The sequence below is a fragment of the Letharia lupina genome (assembly GCF_014066315.1).
Source record: "Letharia lupina isolate WasteWater1 chromosome Unknown contig_10, whole genome shotgun sequence".
NCBI lineage: Eukaryota > Fungi > Ascomycota > Lecanoromycetes > Lecanorales > Parmeliaceae > Letharia > Letharia lupina.
Genome location: NW_023502979.1, coordinates 664023 through 690161, shown reverse-complemented (window position 1 = coordinate 690161; position 26139 = coordinate 664023). Strand labels below are relative to the sequence as shown.

Below are 26139 nucleotides of genomic sequence, written 5' to 3'. Positions count from 1 at the left end.
GCAAGTTGCGAGCCACAGTTTCTCACGCCCTCTAAGCTGTATTCTCCAAGAATGGTATGCAGCTTACCCGCAGAAGAGAAGACCTCTCAAGCGGTGGTTGATTGGTTGATATTGGTGGCAGATGAGACGGTACTCTTTTTATTATGGAAGGGCTGGCAGACGCGTACTCAAAGGATCCTAGATCAATAGATAGTCACGTTGAAACGCACAAAATCTCAGGACCTGTGAATACCAGATCTAGGCCGGACACTACCCACCAGTTTAGCTCACTGTTTCCAGTATATTCACCCTGCGAATGTGGTGGACCTATATATGTAAACGCATTTTCGGTACGCCATGCGTTTCATGTGCAAAATACAGTCAGAAAATGAGAAAAATTTGCACAGTGTATTTATATTGGCATTTCAATTCTGGTTTCCTACTCATTCAGAGATAGCTAGCTAGATCGTCTGAAGAGTAGCTTGGAAAGGACTCAAACTTGTATGACCTGGTCTTCAGACCCCTTGCCTTCGTTGACCCCGAGGCCACATTCCGCCACATAGGTTCTCCATCTGCGATCCTTCTTCCATACTGCCGTGGTTTCAACAGTGATACAAAGGAAAACGTGGTGCAGAGGTGCACAGACGGCGCTCTTTGATGTAAGAACGTCTTTCGATCGCTGACTGATCTGATCTTTGCCGGAAACATTGAAATGAGGTGATCATTGGTGCAGAAGTGCGGTCGTTGGTGTACAGTAAGCCACCTGAGTAGCGAGGGAAGTCCCCGCCTTCGTTCGCTTACTGCAAAAAGAAAGTGATCATGCCTATTGGTCTTGCTGTCCTATCCTGAAAACGTCTTTCGTCGGTCCAGTACCCCCGGGCAACACGGTGGAGCCCGTGGTAAACCCCCATTCCAGGTCCCATGCCATGCGCCGTCACCATCGATAGAGCTCCATCAAAGCCGTGCTGCTGAAAATACACTGGGGGTATGAGTTCGATAAGATCCAAAGAAAAGTAGATATTGAGGCACCATCGGACAACGAATCGATACGGCCGTCACTGGAAGTTGTCCGTCACTGAACACCTTAGGGCGATCTTGTAAACGCTTGCAACATAAGAAAAGAAAAGCTCATCGGCCGCCAATGCGCCATTGGTATCTCTTTAGTATGTCATGTGCACTTGTATTTCGAAAAGCATCCGCAAAACACAATAGATATCCATTCGTGAAAAAGTTCGTCAAGATTGAACACCAGTAACGGAATCACCGCCAAGAACATCAAGCTTCAAGATTCGCCGAAGATCTTCTTCAATTGATTTTGCATCTTTGGAATGTCGAGAGGGAGTACTTTGAAATCCGCCAGGAGACTTAGCTGGTGGGGTGAAGGCCGAGGAAAAGGGAGAATAGGGAGAGGCAGAGTTATTTTGCTGTTGCTGTGCATGGCCATTGATGTTGGTAGATGTCTTCTGTACACGAGTTTGCGTTGGGGTGGTTGGAAGCTCGGATACCCCTGGCGAGCTAGGAACTGAAATCTCTTTCCAAAGCTTGGAAGAAGGCGGTCGCTGAGCTGCAGACACGTTATGGTTGCCTTTTCCTGAAATTTGCTTTTGAGCCAAAGCGAGCAAAGCAGCGTGCCGTTGCTGGTCTCGACTCGTTGCATCTGGGACTAGCCCTGGAGAGCCTCCAGGAGGTGTAGTTCCGGGTGAAGGAGAACTAAGACCTTGGGAAGGAGTACCTGAGCGAGGCGTAGACGATGCTGGGCGTTGAGGCTTGGGAGGGAAGAGCAACTTCTTGAGCTCGAGGGTTTGAGCTTTGCGCTGATCATCTCTGTAATCGGCCTCCGACATGGCCTTGGGAGTAGGGGTGATTTGCTCGTTATTATTCGTACTATCCGAGGTTTCCGATGCTGCCCCATCCATCTCCAAAGGAAACATTCCACCGAGGGAACTGTCGGTGGGTTGGCGCGAATGATGTCGAACATCATTCTGTGATTCTGACCGCAAGCTATTCGAGCCTGTCGGGCTTCTAACCTGAGCTTTGGTCTTAGCGTCCCTGTCAGCTTGGAAGAAAATGTCAAGGGGTGAATCTTGTGAATCTTCCCGGGCTCGAAGGTCATGGGTCGGGTGGCTGTTCTCCAGAAAGGGAGAATTGTCGCTCTCGGACGTCGTGTCAACTGTTTCTTGCTCCATCCTACTCTTTAGGCTTGAGGTCTTGTCCACATTGGGAACCGATCTAGAGAAGAATTTTGGGATGGGTAATGAGGAAGCCGCTGGGGACGCATGAAACGTGGGCCCTGCGTATGCTTTCACAGGGGTCTCATTTGGGCGGCTCGGTGTGAGAGGTTGTTGAGGAGACGCTGGGATTGGAGCTTGATTCAGGTCTGAACTTCGAACTCCTGATGCTCTTGTGGTTCCTCCTCCTTGCGACTTCCGACTTTTCTTTCTTCGTTGATTCATGTCAGGAGCCGATTGGTTGCCTTGGTATTGCCCGTTCGAAAACCCGTCATACATCGACCTTGGCCGGGGAGGGGTGGTCGGATTTGGAAGCTCTAGGTTGCCGACGACACTGACATCCGACGTAACGTCGTGGTCGCCTCGGCGAAGGATGCGCGTTGGCTGATCAGGTCCCACATGACAACCTGGGTCTGCTGAGAAACCGGCATCGTTTTGGTTTGAGGAGATATGGGATGTTGTGGAATTAGCCGACTTTCGAGGAGGACGTCGAGATCCTCGAGAATTCTTCTGGGAGGTTTCTGCCTGTTGAGGAGGCATTGCTTGGGTGGTGGTGGCTTAGAAATATGCAGCCGTGTTGGGAAAAAAATTGTAAAAATGAGCAATGTATGTGATGTACGAGGAGCTGAATTGGCAATACAAAGTGAATTGTCACTCGGTCGTATAAGAACGATAGGCCAGAAGCCTTAGAATGTCTCAAACCGCAGCTGAACTATCTTGGTGAGGGCAGCTTTGTTAGCGAGAGGTGGATCAGGAGAAGGGAGAGTCTGGAGGTTTGATGTATGTTCGCGGGTGTATTGGTGTACGGTAGAGGGAGGTTGAGGGGTTTATGTAGCGTTGTATGCGGTCCATGATGGCGAGTTGTGAAGGTGTTGAAACGAAGAGAGTGTTGAAGATGATGGGCTGGCTTGATTTGCGGGGGCTTGGCGGCGCTTGTCCCATTGCGAACATATCAAGCTCAAGAGTCACCTAAACCACCTTTTGCTCTAACACCTAACACTTGCACTCCCATCACAAAGCAAGCGACTAAATCTCAGATAGTGAGGTCTATTCACAATAATGGTAAAGGTAATCTGAGCGAAGGAAATCACCTAATCGCCTCTCTGCTGGAGCCTTCTGCTTGACACCTTGTCCACACAACTTCCTTAACACATCGGGCCCTTACCGAATTCTACACCCAGCACGGAATTGCTTCAAATTTCACCGCCACTTCCACCTTCCACCTTTCGCCTTCCTTGGGCTACAGACATCGCGCTTTACAACAACCTCTCCACTCAAGCTACCGTGAACCGTATAAGTCGCCATGGCGGACGTCGAGATGCCTGATGCTGGTTCTTCAGCTCCAGCAAAGCCAAAGGGTGTCGTCAGATCAGCAAAGTCTGGAGCAGACACTGGCTCCGATGGCAAGAAGAGATTTGAGGTCAAGAAGGTGATACCGTCTTCCGGTCCGGACAAAGAAATGTAGCTGATCATGTCTAGTGGAACGCTGTATCTCTGTGGGCTTGGGATATCGTCGTCGACAACTGTGCCATATGCAGAAACCATATCATGGATCTATGTGACTGCTTGCTCCAGATCCTGCGTACAGCAGATTACTAATAGATTCGTGAAGGTATCGAATGTCAGGCCAACCAAGCTTCAGCTACGAGCGAAGAGTGCACAGTTGCTTGGGGAATCTGCAATGTTAGTCTGGTCCTATCCGTCCGGTTGCTTAAGCTGACGCCTTTTCTTCTACAGCACGCCTTCCACTTCCACTGCATCTCACGCTGGCTGAAGACACGACAGGTCTGCCCCTTGGACAACCGAGACTGGGAATTCCAGAAATACGGACGATGAGGAGATCGTGTGCGGCCAAAACAATATGCGAGACAGCATAGCGCTCAAGCATGCCATAGAGCCTCGGGGCCCAAAGCTGCATAGATCAGGAATGATGGGACGAAGCAATGCATAGATATTGAAATGTGAAGGCAACGGCTGCCGCTCTTATGAGCAATGACAGACCTTCCTCAGCTAGATCACGGTTCTGATGAACCACTTATGCATGCCAAAGCATCCCAAGAAGATTCTGTGGCTCTAAAGCTGTGCCCCTGACGCCTTGCATGCTATGTGGCCTTTTCCCGTCTCTCCTGCCGCCCTAATTTATCTTCTTCCCATCGATCTCGATGCCCGACCCTGCCATCCCACTACCGCTTGGTAACCATCTCTCGGGCGACTTGTTGTAGAAAGGATAGGGCGGTACCACCACGAGGAATGCTAATGCGGCACCCCCAAGGCCAGTCCAGAGAGTAACGTAGATGTTCTGCAGGGCGAAGCCGAGTATGAATGCGAAGAGCTATAGCAGGTTGATGTCAGTTCCTGCACAGGACGAGAACAGAGCGAAACGTGGAGACATACACCGGAGACAGCTAGAAGGACGCTGGAAATGAGCTCGGTTTGCTTTTGGCCTTCGAAATCCTGGACACGCGGTCAATCTCGATGAGAGTCGGGACGCTGGGCAGCGACCTACAATCTGTCCTTCCAAGAGCTCTTGAGCCTGCTGGAGAAGCTCGTCGGCCATGGTGACTGAGCTTCTGTCGACGTGTCGCTTTCCATTGGATTGTACGTCAAAACCTACGGCCATCGGCGTTTCTTTTCGCCGAGTTCTGGGAGCTCCTTCTCTCTCCGCCAGAGCATCGAAGCTTCCTCGATCCACTACCCGCTACTTTCGAGCTCGCGCTCTTCAATGGCGGCCAGAATCGCCCTCCGGCGTGCTCGTCCCTTCCACGCACCCAAAAGATGCCATGTCTACCTCCTTCTCCATCGGCTTCCCTCTCCCCGGTACTCCTCCGACTTCTCCAATCTCCGCGAGAAAATGATCTCACGCCATCTTCCATACGCAAGAGACTACATAACGCCGACACCAACCAGAGCTCTCAGACAGACCCTGGCTACCTTTCTTCCTTCCAGCGAGGTTCCAACACTTTCCATGTATCGAGGACGGAAACGACAAGACGAAAGCGCGCGTGATACGTCTCTGGATCCCACCCACCATCTCGTCTACTTTCCATTCGTGCCGCCTCCCTACCTTCTCCTTCCAGATGGCACTGACTCTTGGCATTCTCCTGGGCCTCCCTTTACACGAAGACTGTGGGCAGGTGGCAGTATGGCGTTTGTACAGGATATCCAGGTGGATGGACAGCCGTTTCATTGCAATGAGTCGATTGCGGACGTGCAAATCAGGGGAAAGGAAGGGGAGGAGAAGGCTTTCGTTAGGATTGAAAGAGTGATATTTGCTGGTCTCTTTCCTGGAGAACTCAAGGGCCAGCCGAACAGGGAGCTACGTATTAGCGAGCAGCGGTCAATAGTTTTCATGCGTGATAATCGCCCAGAAAGCACTCCGGTTGTCAGTCAATCTTCGAGCAAAGTCTTGAAGCCGACAGAGACGCCTGATTTTTCTCACACAATAGTTCCAACTCGAGAACTACTATTCCGGTTCTCAGCGCTAACGTTCAATGCACATGCTATTCACCTTGACAAGCAATTCTGCCGTGAGGTAGAAGGGTATCGAAACCTGCTGGTGCAAGGGCCTTTAACGGTGGTGCTGATGATCGAGGTTCTGCGAATTCATCTCCAGACTCTCGCGGATCGTGGCAGGTTCTCGTTTGAGAAAACGCCTGGGAAAATAACGCATGTCGAGTATAGAAATTTGGCACCTCTTTATGCAGAGGAGGAGATGAAAATATGCGTTAGAAAAAGAGAAGGCGGGATTCAAATAGGGAGGACCGCAACCTGGGACGTCTGGATTGAGGGACGGGATGGTGGATATGCAGTTAAAGGGACCGTGATTACCCAATCGGTTATTGGCGGAGTGAAAACGCTGTCTACAACTTCAAGGGTTAGGAGAGAGGTCTATGCCCATGGAATCGTTTCGCAGGAGGAGGTCAATCTGGAAGGGGAGAGCATACCTGAAGAGCAGGTCGCTTTACAAAAAGCCATTAATACAAGAAATGAAACTATCTCAAATGAGGAGATCGGTCAAGAGGAGTATGTTGCTCGAAAAGAGAAACCAGAAAAGGAGACAGAAGGGAAGACGGGAAGGGAGGCAGAAGACGAGGCAGAAGAGACAGAAGAAGAAGATGCTCCGTACTTTCAAAGGTAACAGGACTCACTTGCTCGTATCGTTTGGGCGGTGGTAAAAAACGTCCTCAGCCTGGTATTCTGGCAGGATGTGCGTGCAGGTCACTCAACATTTCAGATATGAAGGGCTGCTCCCAAACACCGTGGGACGGATGGATGAGCGCAGACCCAGTACGCCTTTGCATGAGACTGGTACCATAGACTGTGGGTGAGACGAGGAAAGCAATGATGAACGAGGAGGCCTCACTGGTGTATACATGACCTGGTACCAAGAACGTGACCTGGATTGAGGGTCACTTCGTCAACACTGAGCACGCTGACCAAGAAAATTGTTGTAAAATCGTGCGGTTGAGCGTTCGAATGGTTCATACCCCGAACGTTGTAACTGTCTGAACATGACCTACCTCCAATGACGCCTTGCAACCACAAATGCTAACCTGACCTCGTTGCTTCGAGTGACATGCCGACCCCGACATCCGTCTCTAGGACAAGGCAATTTTCTTCCCACTCTCCAGATTTTCGATCTTCCGCTTCAAATCTTCCCGCTTTCTCTTGGACACCAAATCCTCTCCCGCGATCGCTTCCAGCTGCTCATTGGTCAATTCACTCACAAATTTTGGGGAAAAGACTGGATTGTGTTCCAGAGTCAGCATTGCCTATCCGAGGGGGTATGGTGAGCCTTGGAACACGTCTACAGGGTAGACACTCTCAAGACATGTCTCAAGGCTCAAGATCTGGTCCAGAAGAGGAAATATGGACTCCGAAAATACGTACCCTTGATTGGCGCGTCATGGCCGGCCACAAGAAAATAATCCGCGGCTTGCATACAGACAATGTCCACGAAACGTTTCCGGGCAACCTTGTAGTATGAGTGGAGGATATCGTGAAGATCGTCGACTGTGTGCTTGAGATTGCTACCGATAGTGACGCCTTGATTGAGGATTGCGTCGAGCTTGACCACCTTTCCCTGGTTCGGGTCCCCTACACACATTTCGGAGTCAGCATTGCTCTTTCGAGGCAAGACACATCATTTATAACAGGTCTCCAGAATAGAAAGAGCGTTCTGCTACCAACAAGTTTCTTGCGACTCAGGTTTTGATGCAAAATTGGGAAGAATAGCTCCGGAATGTACGTACAGGTTGCCATCTTTTCCATGGTAGCTTTCATACGGGCGGAGCGGCTGACAAGTCATTAGTCCAGAATAGCAAATCAAACAAAGGGGAACTGTGTGAGTAGGCTCAGGCAAATACAGGTGGTAATCTCCCGAAACACGATGGAGTTTGTTTCAAAATCAAGGGTGCTGTAGGAGCAAAAGAAGGGTTCTGCATCCGACGATGTGACAAAAATTGGGGGTTATCTGCCTACCTCTTCTCGAGATTGTCGGCGAAGTAATGATTCATGGTCATTGGGGTGCCGGATCGTTCAACAGCCAGCAAGAACTTTGTGTGGTCAATGCTCTTCTTGTACCGGTCAGTAAGCTGGTCCAGTAGTACCGAATGCAGACCTTGACCTGCTCGTGGGTCCCTGCAGATCTTGGCCAACAGGTCCACAGTGAACGAATGTACTAGTGATACGATGTCATCTACGTATCCGAGGGCTAGAGCTTCCCAGTTGGCAGATTGTTTCTTCCAAATGATGGGCAACAGGGATGCGTCGAATGTGCCCAGTTCAAATCCGCGGGAGCTCTTGTACACATTCTCCAGCCATTGCTTGATGCCAAAGACCTTGGGCAGAGGAATCAGGCTATCATCCTGCATTATGTCCTCTAATTCAGCATGATTTTTCTCATACCGGACACTCTTAAACTCGTGACCAAACCCATGAGGCGTGCTCGTCGGGGCTTTAGCCATAGGATTGGTGCTCTTTGCGGTGGTACTGCTGAAGGTGGTTGGTACCTGGCTGGCGAAGGGGGAGGGACTGCCGAACGGGGCTGGAGATTGGGAAGGGTTGTTTTCCTTCGCATCTTTGTCTTTGTGAAAAGCCATTGCGTGCCCTCTCTGCCATACATCGTCCGAAAAGGTGGCATTTCGGCTGACAATTGCTGTGGCTAACCTCAACGTAGGAGTAGTGTCAAAAACGTCGTCCCCTCCGTAATGAGCTTTCAAAGCAAGGGAGGTGATGGTTTGAAATTGTGTGGCGAGTTCGAGAAGAAATTTATACTGCTCATCGCGGCTTGCTCGACTGGGGCCCAACGCATCTAGCTGGTGCTTGCAAAGCTTCAACTTTGCACTAATCTCGGCTTTTACCTGTCATAGCGCGTTAGTAACATACACCTTGCCATATACAGCAGACCAGATACAGGTAGGTTCCCCATGTTTTTGGTGCAATGAAGCGACACGTACCCTCGGGAACTCTCGTTTTATCATTTCCGCAAGTATCTCGACCAAGCGAATTCGGAGTGCTTCAATACCCACGCGGTCTTTAGAGACATCTGACCACGGCTGTTCGCTCTTAAAAAACGCCTTCTCTGTCGCATGTCGGTTGTTGGCTGCTGCATCGGACAGACTATTGGCCAATGCTTGTTGGCCAGGGTTGCGCACGATACACCACCCGAGGTTGAGAGTGTGACTCCTCCCCTCGATGATGGCGATGACTGCAGGCTCCGCACCCTTATCGACGAGATCTGGCTTGGTAAGGACCCCGAGAGTTCGCTCGCCTTTGACGTCCAGTTCCTCAGCCATCTCAAGGATCTCCTGAGTAGCGATGTCCACATTAGCCGGGATGACCGCGAGGATAACAGAGCGAGGATTTCGCATGTAAGTAGTAACCCTTCAAATTTCCCGAGTCAGCATGCCTTTTTCAAGACGGACACCGAGCTATGAGGCAGGTTCGAAGAGACACAACACCCAAAAACATGTCTCACAACTCAGATTGCGGCACGCATAAGAAAGGGATTACCCCAAAAAGTAGACTCACATGTTGCGGACCATGACCATATCAGCTTTCGTTGTCACTCCTGGTGTGGATTTCTTGAATATTCCGGGGACATCGATCACGCTTAAGTGCTCCTGATCAGGCCCGCATATTTCTATCCTAAGAACGTCATCGGCGAAGGTCTTCTTGTTGCCGCCACTGTCGGCCTGTCCTAGCCCCATGAGCTCCTGAACCTGCGGGACGATGCTGGTCAGTGAGAATTATCAAGGGTAGTGGACCATCGCAAGACGAGAACAGTGGATCCTACCTCTTTCAGGATGTCTGCGAAAGTCTGGAGTTCTAGTGAGACGAGGTCGTCCTTGCGCCACAACCGAAGCTTCTCCGCGTATGCAGACGACGCATTCTCAGCTGGGATTATAGAGACCCCAATCTTCGCTGCTGGAGTTCTTCTAAACGTGATCTGCGTCACGAACCGTGTGCAGAGTCCGCTATCCCGCGGATAGGGTAGGCCAGTCAGTCCTTCAAGTACTGAGCTTTTCCCACTGAAGACAGTCAGCAGATAAGCTGTACCCTCCCTCAGACGTGATATTACCTGGACTGATCTCCCACAACAAGTAACTGAGCAGCTTAGTAGCCATAAAAGAATGCAGAGTGGGATGGAATCTTACCTGGGGCAGCGCGACGTATTCTCCGATTCCAAGCTCAAAGAACTTGTCAATCTTTTCTAGTAGTACTGGATCTGCAAGGTTGGCTCGCTGGTTCTTCATGGTTGTGGTGAGGTGCTCGAAATCTCCGCTCAATGTGGATGCAGTGGAAGGGGATGCACACATGGGAAGTGCTTGTTGATGTGGTGTGTAAATGTGAGTGTTGACTGAGGTGAGTTTTTGAACCTCACGCCAACAACAAAGGACTAGCGCGACTGCAGATAAGTACGGGAACCTGCAGTATCTTCTCTTCAAGCAGTCAATCTCTGAGAGGTGATGCCATGATCATTACTCTATCTAGCGAGTCTACAATGTGGCTCGAACGAAGATTGAGACACAGATATTTGGTTTCATGGCCACCATAAGTCGTTCTTTCCTTCTATCGTATCTGTATTTTTGGAACTCAAGAAATGCATGCAGCACACCTTCCCAATTCTCTTCATCTAGTAGACAACGTCGTCATTTTTGTTGCTTCCAACAACGCACAATTCCAAGAACTTAGTCTGGCTCGTAAGACTCACCTACATCACGCAAGCCTTGATTGCAGCCCTTCCATTAATCATTTGAGAGTAGAGTGTCACGGCAGTTGCACTTGCCACGTAGACAACTTGCCAAGCCTTTGCGCATGCCGGGCCAAACTTAGCTTACTACTACATGATAGAGCTCGGAGATAGCAAGGAACAAGCTTATTACACATAACGACCACATACCCATCTTTTTTAAACACAGAGGTATCCAGCTCGTTGTGCCGTTGAAGCATCAGCCACCGAGCCTGCACAAAAAACCTACCCTGCATACCAGGACTTCTCTTCACAGATAGTTGCAGCTTGGAACGCATAGTGCTCTTCATCAACCATATAGCTACACCTAGCACCAGAACCATCAGTCAAAAAAATGGTTCCCGAGCCATCTCAATACCTCGAACCCTATTCCCTTCTGCCAACGATAGCCAATACTCAGTGCTCTCTATCTTCAGTCGGAATTGCTCCTTGAGGTTCCAATGAGGTCGTCGATCTGTTCGGCACAACTTCTAACCGCAAGGAAAGCTTCCTTGCGTGGAAGGCAGGAGCTCATGGCAATTAAAAGACTTGTGTGATTGGGCGGGCTTGCAAGGCCAGATCAGCTTTCCCGTTCGCCAGCACGAGAAGATCGTGCGTACTGTTGCGTTCGTTGAGTGGCCCCCAGATCACGAGGGCCCTGGCGTTCTGAAAGATGACTGCTAAGCTAGCAATTCTGCCACTGTCATTGACGGTGTTTTCAGGTTTTATAGACCCGTCATTGCATCTTTGCGTAGGAAATCCCTATCACCAGTGCAAGTGGCATGTGACCAAACATTTTGCTCGATTCGGATCCAGAATCGCCACTGAATCTTGCGGTTCACGGCGCAAAGACGATTCTAGGATACGATATGACTATCCCTGAGCTGGTTACATCCTAGGTCAATTCATTGTTGAGTCTGTGCAGGAAACCATCACGCCTGCCACCCGAAATTGTAATCGATGATTGGCCCAAGCAGCTGACTGGATCCCATCTGTAACCCTCCATTGGTATCCTTCGGCCTCCCCAAAAATGTGAGCATAGACGGTGGGTTCTTGAACAGGGTCCATAACCATTTCATCATTTCCTTGGCCAGGGCGCTTTCTTAGAATGTCCCGAGTCTGATTGTCCAACCTGAACAAACGACTCGACATAGAATTTCCTTGACAGCCTTACCTTGGTGTCCTATTCAAGATAGGTGTTAAACACGAGAACCTTATCAGCGGCTGCAAGAGCTAGAAAGGTGCTTTGTATCTCGGTAGCAGCAAGCCCAACCTTTCTCTCACGAGACCAAAGAACAGCCATGGTCGTAGAAATGCGTCAAGATCGTCATTATTACAGTCAGGGTTTACGAATGACCAGGAAAATTCCGGTAGACCATGCCTGCTTTTCAGGATACGATGCAAAGGGAGGGTCATACTGGAATTCAAAGCAGATGTAGGGTATTGTCATGGACTGAATAAGTGCTTATAGCTTGTATTGCAGTATAAATGGAACCGTAGTGTTGAGAGCTGAAACCATGACAGGTATCTCTAGGGGACCGTAGATTGGACAGTTGGGTATTATACAATAATCCATTATCATACGTACACTGTCAGCAGCGCAGAAAATGCAACAACCGAAGACATTGTAGTGCCTTCGTAAAATAACAAAGTGTTAGTTGATGATGGGATTGAAGACAAGGAGGGTCCTGGAGACAGACTCGCTGGCGCGCTGGATCTACTCTAGCGGCAGCGCCCGGGGGCCAGACGCCATGCGCCAAGACATGCACCTCCCATCTTCAAGGCATCACAAATATCGTGCTGACTTCTTCCGTAGGATTGCATCTCATCTCTTGTACAACTTGTAGTAGGTGGTGTCAGTTCTATGAGCTATTACCTATCTTCCTCAAAAATGCTGGAAGACTTCAAGTACGTTCTTACGCCATCTACAAACGCCGCGTCCCTTTTATCAGTCGGCAAGGTCAACTCATACATCCTTGAATATGGAGTCTACTGCAAACGGTTTAGAGCAAGCATACCAATCTCGGGCATCAGCCCTTGAAATTCTTCCCTCAGAGATCAGAGTCATGATCCTTTGTCACATGCCAGAGGTCGCATCTCTCAGCAGCATTGTACACGCTTCTCCAAAGTACCATCAGGCTTACCTCGGAGCTCGAGAAGAGATCCTCCACGCCATCACAACTCGCACCCTCCAGAAGAATGACATTGGTCTTTTGGACCCATGGACTGCCATCCATGCACCGCAGCTCGGCTACCACATCACGCATCGGGTTGAGATCGTCACGGAATACCTAGAGAGATACGCCCAGGGGCGTATGGATGGCAGTCGACGGCGTCTTGCGCTACAAGACTCTCTCGCTATACTGAGCCTGCAGAGAAAGTTCACAAGCTTGATTGCCAGATACTGCAAGGCTACATTTTCTAGAAATCCTTTCACTCAATCATCGGACGATGACTCTCTTCTACCCTCTCGATCCGAGTTGCATAGACTCTACAGGGCACTCTGGCGGTATGAAATTTATAGCAATTTCTTTGGTCCGAGCATCGGTCCGAGCCAAGAGGCTATCATTCGTGAACTCAGCATACCCGGCATTGAGCTTCCAGATTCCGCATTCAGCGAAAAAGAGATAGCACGCAACTTCTTCGGGCTCTTCCCTATCCATGAAGTGGAAGAAGTGGCTTGTCTACAGATGTATGCTAGAGATTACTACCGTTCAATATCGTGGTACTATGACCAACTTGTCGCTCTAGGACCGCAGCAGCTTTATAAAGTAATGACGGCAGCTTCTGAGAATGAACGTGAAAGCCGCATCGCTGAGGGGGAGATGGCCGGACGGGTGGATGTTTCTATGCGAGCTGCTTTGGATGCTTATGAGAGAGATGTCAGTTGGGGGACTTGGCAATGGAAAGGCAGATACGGCAAATTCATCAGCGAGCGGGTTCCCACCATTGGCTGGCTGTGGGCGAGCAGTCATGGTATACAGAATACTGACTTTCGGCTGAGGAGATGGGGCTACGTGTTTTGGGATCAGGAGAGGTTGGACGGTTGGGGCATTACGGAGGAGAAAATGGTTAATTGGCCGGACCCGAGAAGAATTTTGGAGAATACTCGTACCTCGGACGTGAGAGTTGGGAGGTCGCATTGCCCGTGAGATGCCTGAGGTTCGATGTCCCTGATTTATGTGGCAGCAACACATCTATCTCTCAACAGCACAGCAGTGATGATAGGAAGCATAGCCATCTATTCTGAAGGTCCGTCTGGATACATGACCCGTATGACGACAAAGAACTGGGCAGTGTTTGCATGGAAGAACTTAGACACGTCCAACCCTATCAAAGATATCAACTGAGACTTAAAGTTCCAAGCTGTCTCCCTGCGGCGTAGTCTGGTGCTTCGGTTTGCTTTTTCCACTCAGCGCCCATAGCCGATTCCAACCGTCCGAGCATTCTCTGCGCATCAAAAGTCACAACCGCCCTTTCTCCCCCTTCCTTGTTGTCGAGCCATGATTTCCGAACATCAAGTGAAACTCTGCTGCTGCACACAGGAAACTTGGCCAGTTGGTATCTCAAGCTCTGCTCCGAGAACCCCGGATCCAATATCAAATGCCAGCTCATCGCCACTACACAGCTCGGCGCATTCAAAATGTGGCCGGATTTTGGAGCCTTCATTTTAAGGGGAGCCCAACACCATAGTCAAAAAAGTCAAGCCAGACGTGAATGATACGAGCGTTGCATAAGAGAAGCTATCTCCCAGCGTCAGCCTTAAGCGTCGTCCATGATTCTTACATGCGCGGTCCACTGGTTTGTTCTCATTCTCTCCTTGAACAAAAATGTCCGAGGATGCCTCTGTTTGCAGACGCCGTGGACAGGTTGCGTTGGCTTTCGAGTTCATCGTTTATGTATATGCGTTCGGATGATAGGTTGGCGTCGGTTTGGGCTACACGGCTAAGACTGGGTAGGGAATCATAAGGGTGATAGATTTTCCTACATGACAGCCTAGGATCGCCCAATGTTCGAGAATTAGGTCGAGCAATTCAGTCGGGAGGTTGGTCACCTTGACTTAATGTCGCGTGGGATGGCCTGCTTTGGAGCATGACATTTCGAGAGATTTGAGATCCTATGTGAATAGTAGTAGAAGGAAAGAGATGGCGTATGCAGGTACTGTTGCACGGAAAGAAAAATGTGAAGATGAGATGATACGGCTCAACTTTGCCTTACTCGTATGTGCTGTCCAAGTTTGTGTGCCAGTACAGATGAGATCTTGACATCGCGATTCCCTGAGCCACGTGGAAGAAGACGGTCGTTGCACATAACAGCCATACATTTCTAAACCTAGATCAAAAGGCCCCAGATCGTGATTAAGTAGCAAACAAAGGTCATACAATGAACGAAGACTGAGAGGCAGATCTTGTTCATTCGTAGCTACTAACTGGATAAATACCCACAAGCTATACAAATAAGACCTTGTACAAATGTTCTTGGTCCGACCAAGTGCTGTCGCGACGTGGGCAATCGCCTTCGTTAGATGACTCCTCGCGGAGTGCGGGCTGCTTGAAATGCCATGCAGATCTTTTGACAGCTAAACTCTGTGGCGTCGTTATGAGTCTCAGATAGAAGGAGAGAAATGAGAGACAGCGAGCAGCTGAAATCTGAGGCGATGTGAACGATCGCCGCAGTAGACGCGTATCATCTGTGAGTACGGGTACTCGAGTAGTACTTGTTAACGACTTTTCGTACTCCCTGCACATTGCGTAGTAAGAGGGCTGAACCATGTCAGAAACACCTCGTTGTACGACTTCTTGATAAATCTTAGTACGCGAGCAGGAGGGTGTGGTGTAGGGATGAGGTGAGGTGAGAATTGCGCCCATGATGCAGCTCCAGGATTACCTCTTGCCAGCCTATGCTGCCTATAGTGACTCTGGATGATGTTGAATACGAAGAGGAATGAGGAGGAAGGAGCTGGTGACTAGCTGAAAGGATGAGGAGATGGCTTGGTGAGGGGTGAGTCGTTGAAATGTGGAAGAAGAACGGTGGAGGAATGATTATAACGGCCCTGAAATAGCTTTAAACAGCTATGACTAATGAATAACGGGACCGCATGCTAACATCTATGTGTCTCTGTATCTTCTTTAGTCGTCTCGGTGGCTGGTAAGATCTTCTTGATTATTTATGTATAGAGTATGAGTTATGAGAGGGGAAGGAGGAAGAGGAGGAAGGAGGAGGGAGAAGGGGGAGGGTGTGACTTATTTTGTCGTTGGTCTTGCGAGCTGGAGGTATAACTGATTATACTGGACTTGAGGCACGTGTAGGAGGGATTGAGCTTGGATAGGCTTGAATGGATTATAGACGTTATTAAGAAAGCGCGTAATTGAGGGTGATGATGGGGGGTCGGGAGAGCTGGGGCTATGGCTGCATCACAGTAATATCCAATGATAGATTCCGGAGCTGGGATTCTATCGCTCGTGAAAGGAGCGGATATAGCTTGATAATTTATGGCTAGCTTAAACGGCCTTCCGTATTATCCTTTTTAGTATAGATGGAAGATGTTGTGTAGTGTTCTTCATAAGATGCCGTAGTTTCTCTTCATGTTTATTAATGTAGAAATTGAAAAATATCACGAACTGCAATGTAAACTGGGCCAGCACTCATCCCTAGATGATTTACTCTCTGATACTCTTGAAGACGATATCGCTATTAGCAAAGTTATCGAGTATACTAGAACTCTCGTACACGCATAAGTCCCGTACATGCAGAACTCCCGTATACGCAAAATTCTCGTATATACTGAGGAAGGTGGAGAAGCAGCCCAAATATGCCGACTATGGGCGTGGCTGGATCGGCCTATGAGTATGGCTCTCCAGTACCGTTGTGTTCGTTATAAGGCCGAATATAAGGAGATGGAAAATAGGACAATTAGGGACAAGTCGAGGAGTGTAATTCGTGTGTGTATTATGTAGCTATCTACTTTAAGGTAAGTGTAAATTGCAGTTATTCTTTGTTCATACCTCTATAGACTAGTCCATATATATGCTAGCTCAATTAATAGACTTTTCGTGGAGACTATTACTTTAGCGTGTGCAGCAATACTTGGCGCGGAGAAATTTGCTCGCCACCCATCTGTGTATTACGGTTAATAGCCTTATATGATTTATATCTCCCATACTTGAATTCATTGCTCGTAGTGCTTGGATTCGCACCTAGCACATTCTTTGGTGTTTCGAAATGCCTCCCAATCGACGCAGCCAGTCCACCTCCTACACCAACGCCTCCTACGGCTAGACCCACCGAGAGGCAAAAGATAGCTTCTGCTAAAGCCAAAGAGGCCGCCGGAGAGGCCGAGACTAATGCTGCCTGTAAGAAAGCGTTTGCACCTGCTTACTGCGGTGGAGGTCTAGGCTCTCGTGCCCGTTATTTCGAGTAGTAAAACGCCTTTGCGGAGTCACAGAGCCGTTAGATCGCAGCATTTAATCCAGTTAGGGCTAATAAATAGCAAGAAAAGGAGGAGTGGGAGGTCGAGGTAGCTTAATTTGGTGAATAAGAGGCCAAACGTTATCTTCGTGAGGAATAAGAGTCAAGACTGGCGACGCAGGAACTATTCACATCGGAAATAGAGGAACTGGAGCTCGAGGATCAGACCAACGACCCTCTACTGGAAACGTCAGCCTGTCTGCGAATGGCTGGTGCTTTGTCGATTACTCTGGCGAGCACTATGATATGGATCATGATCAACTTGTCTGGAGTAAGGCCATCGCAAATGGCGTATCGAATGTATCAGTTCATTGACCTCCCTTAAGCCTTTACAAGCTCTGGACCAAAACTGGCGCTGTTACCTTTGACCCGCGGAGGTCGCTTTTGAAGTAGGAAAGGGAGGAGGCGAAGCTGTATTACGAGGAGTTCAAAATACATCGTGAGGAGTCGAAGGATTTCATGTAGGAATATGCGATCTTTCAGAAGTAACAGCTGCATTAGAAGTAACAGCTGCAACTGCAAATGACTGATTCAATGTCTGCGTCTGTGTAGCGATCGATTACACGTCGCGAGCGTTAAGAACAGATCCGTGAAGAATGAGAACGTCAGGAATAAGAGCGTTAGGAAGAACTGCAGTATTAGCTACCTCCTCCTTATTCGTCGATGTATAGATACCATTCGCCGGCGCCTTAAGGATATCCATATGGACCGCCTGCATATTAGATATATACTCTACAGCTTCCTCAGGCGTATGCTTCCACACCTCCCGCTGTACCTCCTTCTGCACCTCTTGTACGAAGCTCTATTCTATCGACGTTCTAAGCGAGGATGCTAAGGTTGTGAATTAGTTCTCTGAATGGAAAAAGGTATAGGCTCTTAAGCCGGCTTGGGGCGATAGCATAGTGGAGGTTTAGCGTATTGTTTTCGCATTAAGCCGGGCTAACTTCGGTAAAACACCAAGAGGGTACTTCTAAACCTCAGCCAACGCTAGTGTACAGTACCGGAGAGCCATTAGGCCGACCCAGCCACATTCCCCTAATTAGTAAGAGATAGCAGTAATAAATAGGGGACACGTTCTGGCTGATCTTACCGTCTTCCCCATACCTCGCTATCGCCACTCTCTATTCTCCCACCTCTCTTATACCTCGCTATCGTTAAATCTTCGCGTATATTATTCTCAATAGTCTTAATATCGTATTCTCGTTTTATACGTTAGTTCTTATAATATAGAGACTTTAAGAATATCTAGAAAAAGCTCGATTAGTATAATAACAACTTCGAGAATATTAATCGAGATTATATCTTAAAAGTAGAGTACTCGAATAAATTTTTATTACTTAAGAAAGAAGATAGTAACTTTAGCGATGGCGAATAAAGTAAATCTATTTATTCTAACGCGTTTAGATTATCGTTATCTCTCTTAAAGCTCTCTATCTCTCTTTTCTTTCTTAAAAGTAAAATATTTATCTCTTTAGATAAATAAAAAGAATATTTTTAAAAGGGTAGTAAGCGTAATAAGCTTATTTTAGTAATATTCTTAAAGCTAGCGTTAATAATATTAAAGCTATTCTTTTATATCTTAGAGATATATTAAGCTACTTTCTTATTAGATATATCTATTCACTAAATAGCTAAAGAATTTAACGCGTATTAATCTTTAATAAATAGTTTCTAAATATATAATAAGTCTAATAACGCGATTACTGAAAAAGGTACTTAGATATCCTATTAGTAATATCGTTTATATAAAGAGAAAACCGTCAGCGAGACCTAGAGATGCTTTCGAAGTGATATCGCATAAAGAATACGGAGTAAATAGCCCTTCAATAAAATCCTCAATAGAACCCCTCTATGACGATAACGAGGTATTCTTAAACCCCCTATAGTAGACTGCTAATTCCGCTATATCCTTTATACAAATTCCGCCTTAAGCGGTAGTAAAGCCTACGGGCCTCGGTGGTTATCTAGAAGCCTTCTTTACCTGATAAGAGGCGATAGCGATATCTTTCGAAACCTCCATAATAGACCGCCAACTTCGCTATATCCTTTATACAAATTCCGTCTTAATAGATAGTAATGTAGGCGGACTACGATAACTAGCCTAAAAGCCTTCCTCGTTCTATTCCCCGCCTCATTACAAGTGATAGCGAGATCGCTAACGACGACAACGATATCTCGACGACATCGCGTCTTATTTTGATATGGCGTCTATATAAATATAGCGTAGCCACCCTAAAACTATATTAACGGTATTTTATTTAGCATTGGCTAAGGTATAGAAGCACCTCACCAAGATATCAGATGAACCTCGCTACGATCACCACTCCTTCCTACGACTTTCCAAACAGCGCACCAGCAATCATTTCGCCGGCCTCCAATACCTCAGCTTCAAGACAGCCACAGTCTAGCAATATGACAGTTTCACAGTCTACATTAGCATCGCAGAGGTCGAGGAAAAAAAGAAGGGTATACTGATTGCCATGAGTTCTACAAGAACGAACCACCGAAAGAGATCACTATCATAAGTAACGACTCACCACAGCCGCCATCTTGGAAAGGGAACGAGCGACCTCAGCAGCAACAGTGAGAGGTTCATAATATGCCAACAAGAAGAGGACTAGTCAGACAGCTGCACACGATACTGCAAGGGACCAACAGGCATTCTTCCATACCCGCACATACTCGAATGAGAACATTGAGTCCAACACTATCTTGATGGATCGAACCACATCACTACAGACTACGGCACCTACATCACTGGGGCCACATTCGATTCATGGGATCAGTGGTGCGCACGACGGGAATAGTGCGGTTGGGCAGAAGAGGAAACGCGTGACTCAGCAACCGATTCGTGATGAGATGGAAAAGAGGAAGAAGATCAAGAAGAAGTTGAAGGAAGAGAAGATTAAGGTGGTGGGAGACGCCCACAGTTCCTCTATACCGCCACCGAAGCCCCACGTAAAGGCTGGAGATATCAATGTGCGTTCGATCAAAGATGTAAGGCCTTTGTCATACAGATAGCAATCTGAAAGCTGACTTTGCAAAAGACTGCGACTGTGAACGGGGAGACCGACGATGCTGAAGGCTATTACAGGGTAACGGAGGAGAATAGGCGCATAGGTGACAGATGTGAGTGTGCCTTTTTGGAAATGGACTGCCATTGCACGGCCGAGTAATGACTGTTTGCAGACTGTATCGGCAGACCTCTGGGCAAGGGCACCTCCGGCGAAGTCCATGAAGCCTTTGACAAGCAGACAAAATCGAAGTGTGCAATCAAGATCACTCGAGTTCAGGATGAGGCCCGCGATGAACTGCGGGTGCTACAGACTTTGTACCTTAACGACGAACAGAATCAGAACAAATGCATCCACCTACGTGACTGTTTCGAATTCTGCAACCACATCTGCATAGTCACCGATGTTCTAGGCAAGAGCCTCTCCGACTTTCTCAAGGATAACGAATCTATGACCTTCCCAAGCAGTCACATACAGAGCTTTGCTCGGCAGCTATTTGTCAGCGTTGCGTATATGTCACCTCTCCTACCTTGGTTGCGGTCCAACTAATATTGCGCTCCAGTCTTACACGACCTTACAAGGCCATATCGCGCGCCGGAGATTATAAAGGCTTGGCAGCGATAGAGGTGGCTGAAACGGCGTACTGCGCAGCGCAAAGGCCGCATAATCTGTACCTCTTGATTGCGTACGTACATACGCAGAGTGGTGTGAAGCTATTCAAAGTCTTCGGTGACCGTTGTAGTGAAAGGTTGCAACCTCTACGGAGTATAAGCTTGGTGGCTTGGGAGCTTGGTTCGCGTCGTCGTTTGCAACTTTAAGCGGCAACCGCGCTAGTAGGGTTCGTGTTTTGGACAGGGGTACTCGTGGGCAAACAAAGATAGTAACACACTCCTTTTATGATGCGGTTCTCGATACTTTGATGCAATGACCGCACACCCTTGACCCTGAGATACTTCAAATAAACATTGCCAATATCATCATATTCACCTCGAGTATCATCCTACTGGAGGCCAAGCTCCCATCTTCTTTGACATGACTGCGAATTGACGCCCTGCAAGCTCTTCTTGCGACAACAAAGCAATCATAACAACCATGCCTTCGTAAGCTCTATTCCCTTCCCTTTTCGTCTACAAAGCCTTTGCCTTACTGATCTGTAGCCCGGATAGGTTTGGAGGAATGTTCCGCTCTTTTTGGCATACAATGATCTCCAGTGACCGCCATGCGTCCCACGACTCTCCCTACCGCACGGGCCAGCATATGCCTCTTAACCAAAGCCGTCATGCTCCCCTTACATCAGTGGCCACCAGCGCCCTAGAATCTCGTCCAGACCTGAGCTCACCGTACGGCGATGATACCTCCGCGCAATTTACACCAGCTCTGCAAAACGGCGACGCACGCGCACCAGGCAGTCCTGGCGCGGGTCCTCTTCAGTCACCCACTTCTCCTTACTTGCCTGGCATGCGGTCAAACATGGCATTAAAACGACAACAATCAAACGAACCCAATCCTTTCGACAGCGTAACACCGGGAGAAATACAAATGCAAAGCTTCCAAGAAGGCCTCCCCCCACCCCCACCAGCAGCCCATTCTTGGAAAAAGATTGATCGATGGGCTGAGGAGAACTACGAAGAACTCTACGACCAGCTCTCTGAAGGATGCACTCAGAATGATGTCAACGAGCTTGAGCATGAGCTTGACTGCTCTTTACCCATGGAAGTACGCGAATCTCTACAAGTACATGATGGGCAAGAGAGAGGTGGGAGACCCACTGGCATTATCTTCGGCTGCATGCTTCTCGACTGTGAGGAGATTGTTCAAGAGTGGAAGAATTGGCGGGTAGTCAATGAAGAATATCTCACAAGCCCGTCAACCAATCAGACGCAGTTCCCGCCAAAAGCCTTCGGTGGAGCATCCTCATCCTCGTTTTCAGCACCAGTTCCAGTTTCACAACAAGCAACCAACCCGTTTTGGCGACAAGAGCTCCTCGACAAACAAGACTCACAGCCATCTAGAGCTATTCAAAAAGCTTACGCCCATCCCGGATGGATTCCATTGGCTCGTGATTGGGGCGGTAATAACCTTGCGGTCGATCTTGCGCCCGGACCCGTTGGGAAATGGGGTCAGATCATCATCTTCGGCCGAGACTACGACTGCAAGTATGTTGTTGCTCGATCATGGGCCGCTTTCCTCGCAACAGTAGCAGATGACATGAGTAGTGAAAAGGTTTTTGTCGACGAGGAGACACAGGAGCTTAAGCTTCGGGAATTCAAGACCGCCACTGTCGAGCCAGCATACCTGAATATACTGCGCTGGAGAATGGATCAGAAGTATGGTCGAAAGGGCCCTCGAAGAAGGCCGGGTTCTGGACCAGGTACCAACGCCAATGGCGCCGCTAATACTGGATCTCCATACGGAAGTCCGACTGAAGAAAGAGGACGCTCACCACAAAGGTTTCCTAATCGTGGGCCGACCCACACTCAAAGTCCCCGTGGCGCTGTTGGAAAACCCAGCCCTCTGGCTCAAGTGACAGAAGAGAATGCAGCACCAAAGATTCACACTGGCGGTGACGCCAATAGAGATATCTTTGCTCAGAACACTGCAGCTAGCGAGCGCAATGGGAATCTAGTCGAGATCGGAAGTCCTACTGGCCCAAACGACGGATATAAACAAGCGCCTCTGGGCCAAGCGATGGAGGCCGACATGTCTGGTGTGCTAAGCAACGCGACGAACAAAGACATACAGACCAAGTCAGCGCTAACAGGCCTTGGGGTTGATGGTGTCGATGACATGAAAAGCGTTGAAATCTGAGCTCCAGGCCGCCACCACGGAAGATATACTATCCCCCATCCCAGGACGCAGGAATTTGGACATGGCAACAAAAGTTTGCGCATATTTAGGCAACAACCGGCGTCGTTCAACACTTGATCCAAATGAAGGTTCAGCCATGGTTTGGAAAAAACCGAGCGTCTCGCATTACAGTTGCGCAGATTGCGCAAGACGAGGGCTCTCTGCATGCTTGAGGTTCACGGCCCCCCATTTCTTTTGTATCATTACGTACACATCATGTTGAGTCGAATGGTAAGGACTTCGAGCGCGAGAATTCCATCGCTGGTTTGCTCAAGGAAGGATAGAAGGGCTTGAGCATGTGTCAGTTTAAGGATGTGTTTGCATACGCAATACAGTAGAATTTAATCGATTCTCTATGGCTTGCATTTGGAGGCTCTCAGTAGTACTGATATTGTTGCACAGTGTGTTAATGAACGAGTATGGCGTGCAAGCAGAACAGCGCGTCGATGTGTCCGCTGAAGACTCTGGCAAGGTCACCTCCGTACTCAGCCCTTCTACCTTCTCAGCCACTATTGTATCACTACTCCTCCAACTTCACACCAGGCCAAAGCTCAGCTTCTGTATATGCATGCTCATACTTCTTCATACATCTTGCTCCCTGCCAACAAGCCTGCCACGCAGATCCATCTGCGAGAACGAGGACTTGAGAAGGCTTCCGCTTCAGCGTTGCTTCCATCACGCTTAGCTGCCAATGCACAGCATGTAGTATGATCCGAGCCATACTCGACACAGCCTTCACTACTCTTTCTTCGCATCGCCCTCAATCCCATTCGTCGTCGTCGTCGTCGTCTTCATCACCATTCCCACCAATCCTTTGCTTTTTATGACTCTTGTTCAAGACCTCGCCCACCCTAGCATCCCCAGCTCCTTTCACCTTCTCCAGAACCCCGGCGCCCACCAACCTCTTTTCCAGATCCCCCGTCTTGAACGTGTCCTCGCTATAACCGACCCCTTCAAACCCAACGATGCGGTCCGCACTCACACCAGCAACGAAGGCAATCACACATGGCAGGACCTTGACGTTCAATTTTGTAACCAGGAATGGCGCATGCTCGACATCGATTCGCACAAACCTGGTCGAGAGGTGGACGGGCGCGAGGGCCGAAAGGTGACCATCCATGATCCTGCAGCGGTTGAAATCTGGTTTGTAGAAGTGCACGACACAGTATTCCGTGGAAGTCGTGATTTCCATGAGACGTTTCTCGTCTTTGATTTGGTCATAGCTCCCAAAGCCTTCGCTGCGCAGTCGTTTGGATTCCTTGAGCTCCGAGGCCAGTTGCTGGATGCGGGCTTCACGGAGATGGGCGAGCGAGGGGTCGTTTTCCGTGTCATTTTCGAGGGATTCGAGTAGGGCGTCTTCGTCGTCCGAGGCGGTCATGTTGGCTTTTGGAGAAGGTGTTAGGGCGGATGGGCTCGGGAGCTGGTTATTTTGTTCCAGAGACCATCTGCCTACTGCTTTGGGAACACACCCTATTCTAGCAATCCAAGCCACTGTGCATCAACACCCAGTCTCCCAGTGCACCGCCCTAGACTCGCGAGATGTTTCTGCCAAGCAATACGAAATGCATCCCGAAATCTCCCCTATCAGCTCTCAGGTTCTAAAGCTCACCCGTTCGATCCAAGAAAGTCGCAAAAAAAAAATAGAAAATTGTTGGGGGGTACATTTCTGATGGCTTGTCGCGCCAAGCACACAGGGCTGATGTGGACCCCTTGCCTTAGTCCATTTTTAGCGTTTCGTACTGTAGCCCGTAAAAGCCACCAGCAACATAATTTTCAAGGTTCCACAACATATCACCGACACAGATCAGCATCCAAAGACATTCGTCGGGAGCTTGGCTGTCATTATAAACAACAGCCTTTGCTGACACATTATCGTTTCGACATTTTGAACCCTCTGCGCCAATACTCGACTGAACAGAAGCTTGCGTACCCTCCATTCGTCAACCTCAGCAGCCATCTCTCCTCAATTCCGACGCCTGCCGGCAAGCAGCCATGGCCGACTTCAAGAAGAGGGATGACACGGTCATCGATATGGACGAGAAAACCGAGCGCGGCTACCATTCACCGCCAAGGTCTCCTGGTCCCAAGACTCCTACGGGAGGAGCAGCGCCGATTGCAGCAGTCGCGAACAATCCTGTGTTTCCCGTCCTCAGCTACTGTGCTTCCTCAATCTTGATGACTGTAACGAACAAGTTCGTGCTTTCGGGGTCGTTCAATTTGAACTTCTTTCTGCTTTGCGTTCAAGTGAGTGGCAGCATGGGAGGGTTTGGGGAGACGTTATGCTGATGGGTACTTAGTCTGTGGTTTGCGTGATTGCTATTCAGACTTGTAAAACTTTTGGAGTTATTACGTATCGAGACTTCAATTCCGACGAGGCCAGGAAATGTGGGCTCTCCCAGGTGTCAGGTCTGGCATATCAGCAATTGACAGCTTTCTAGGGTTTCCGGTATCCCTATCACTCATTGTGATGATATACACCAGCACCAAGGCACTCCAATTTCTATCAATTCCCGTCTACACCATCTTCAAGAACTTGACCATCATCCTCATTGCCTATGGTGAGGTGCTATGGTTCGGCGGCTCCGTCACCGGAATGTCTCTCTTCTCTTTTGGCTTGATGGTTCTTAGCTCGGTCATTGCGGCTTGGGCAGATATCCAACACGCGTTGCAAAACTTTGGGCACGCAAGCGACGAAGCTTCGGCGAGGATCTCAACGCTCAATGCTGGATACATGTGGATGATGTTGAATTGTATTTGCAGCGCAGCCTATGTGCTTGGTATGCGAAAGCGGATCAAATTGACGAACTTCAAAGATTTTGACAGTATGGGACATCTCACATCCGTTGTGCCCAAGTTGCTAATTTGATTCGCAGCTATGTTCTACAACAACGTCCTCTCAATTCCCATCCTCTTCCTCGCTTCCGTCTTCATCGAAAATTGGTCTTCCGAGAACGTGGCGAAGAATTTCCCAGTTGAGTCGCGCAACAACATCATTGCAGCCATGGTATTCTCCGGTCTTTCCTCAGTTTTCATCTCGTACACCTCGGCTTGGTGTGTTCGCGTCACTTCGTCGACCACATACTCCATGGTCGGCGCTCTCAACAAATTGCCTATTGCGCTCAGCGGCCTTATATTCTTTGACGCCCCCCTCACAATTCCATCTGTCTCTGCTATCGCTGTCGGGTTCATTAGCGGCATCGTGTATGCGCTCGCAAAGGTCAAGCAATCGGCGAAAGCCAAGATGGGAGGGGGACTACCGACTACCAACCCAGCGCCAATGAGTGCGAGCATGCAGAGCGCTAGGGACTCATTCAAATCTTAAGTCGACCTGTCCAAGTACCGCGGACGACTAATGCGGGAGTGTACGAAG

General features: G+C 48.8%; 10 protein-coding genes across 10 annotated transcripts; 5 read left to right on the top strand and 5 right to left on the bottom strand.

The window, feature by feature from the left end:
- Positions 1–1214: 1214 nt before the first annotated feature.
- Positions 1215–2747, bottom strand: HO133_000211 (uncharacterized protein; the record flags this gene model as incomplete). The annotated part of the gene is made up of 1 exon (XM_037291151.1): positions 1215–2747. The coding sequence occupies one exon, from the start codon at positions 2745–2747 to the stop codon at positions 1215–1217; it is 1533 nt and encodes a 510-aa protein (XP_037152586.1).
- A 763-nt stretch (positions 2748–3510) lies between these two features.
- On the top strand, positions 3511–4043 carry HO133_000210 (uncharacterized protein; the record flags this gene model as incomplete). The annotated part of the gene is made up of 4 exons (XM_037291150.1): positions 3511–3636; positions 3687–3765; positions 3820–3890; positions 3945–4043. The coding sequence occupies 4 exons, from the start codon at positions 3511–3513 to the stop codon at positions 4041–4043; spliced, it is 375 nt and encodes a 124-aa protein (XP_037152585.1).
- Positions 4044–4341: 298 nt separating this feature from the next.
- Positions 4342–4827, bottom strand: HO133_000209 (uncharacterized protein; the record flags this gene model as incomplete). The annotated part of the gene is made up of 3 exons (XM_037291149.1): positions 4342–4539; positions 4602–4661; positions 4714–4827. The coding sequence occupies 3 exons, from the start codon at positions 4825–4827 to the stop codon at positions 4342–4344; spliced, it is 372 nt and encodes a 123-aa protein (XP_037152584.1).
- Positions 4828–5172: 345 nt separating this feature from the next.
- Positions 5173–6345, top strand: HO133_000208 (uncharacterized protein; the record flags this gene model as incomplete). The annotated part of the gene is made up of 1 exon (XM_037291148.1): positions 5173–6345. The coding sequence occupies one exon, from the start codon at positions 5173–5175 to the stop codon at positions 6343–6345; it is 1173 nt and encodes a 390-aa protein (XP_037152583.1).
- A 460-nt stretch (positions 6346–6805) lies between these two features.
- HO133_000207 (uncharacterized protein) lies at positions 6806–7478 on the bottom strand (the record flags this gene model as incomplete). Its single annotated transcript, XM_037291147.1, has 3 exons — positions 6806–6951; positions 7098–7304; positions 7460–7478. 3 exons carry the CDS (start codon positions 7476–7478, stop codon positions 6806–6808), a joined length of 372 nt encoding a protein of 123 aa, XP_037152582.1.
- Positions 7479–7684: 206 nt separating this feature from the next.
- HO133_000206 (uncharacterized protein) lies at positions 7685–9964 on the bottom strand (the record flags this gene model as incomplete). The annotated part of the gene is made up of 6 exons (XM_037291146.1): positions 7685–8569; positions 8666–9092; positions 9240–9430; positions 9505–9739; positions 9790–9815; positions 9866–9964. The coding sequence occupies 6 exons, from the start codon at positions 9962–9964 to the stop codon at positions 7685–7687; spliced, it is 1863 nt and encodes a 620-aa protein (XP_037152581.1).
- Positions 9965–12422: 2458 nt separating this feature from the next.
- HO133_000205 (uncharacterized protein) lies at positions 12423–13592 on the top strand (the record flags this gene model as incomplete). The annotated part of the gene is made up of 1 exon (XM_037291145.1): positions 12423–13592. The coding sequence occupies one exon, from the start codon at positions 12423–12425 to the stop codon at positions 13590–13592; it is 1170 nt and encodes a 389-aa protein (XP_037152580.1).
- A 6031-nt stretch (positions 13593–19623) lies between these two features.
- HO133_000204 (uncharacterized protein) lies at positions 19624–22730 on the top strand (the record flags this gene model as incomplete). The annotated part of the gene is made up of 5 exons (XM_037291144.1): positions 19624–19905; positions 19956–20037; positions 20098–20431; positions 20485–20607; positions 21080–22730. The coding sequence occupies 5 exons, from the start codon at positions 19624–19626 to the stop codon at positions 22728–22730; spliced, it is 2472 nt and encodes an 823-aa protein (XP_037152579.1).
- A 799-nt stretch (positions 22731–23529) lies between these two features.
- HO133_000203 (uncharacterized protein) lies at positions 23530–24147 on the bottom strand (the record flags this gene model as incomplete). The annotated part of the gene is made up of 1 exon (XM_037291143.1): positions 23530–24147. The coding sequence occupies one exon, from the start codon at positions 24145–24147 to the stop codon at positions 23530–23532; it is 618 nt and encodes a 205-aa protein (XP_037152578.1).
- Positions 24148–24761: 614 nt separating this feature from the next.
- HO133_000202 (uncharacterized protein) lies at positions 24762–26091 on the top strand (the record flags this gene model as incomplete). Its single annotated transcript, XM_037291142.1, has 4 exons — positions 24762–25013; positions 25067–25154; positions 25208–25591; positions 25643–26091. 4 exons carry the CDS (start codon positions 24762–24764, stop codon positions 26089–26091), a joined length of 1173 nt encoding a protein of 390 aa, XP_037152577.1.
- Positions 26092–26139: the final 48 nt, after the last annotated feature.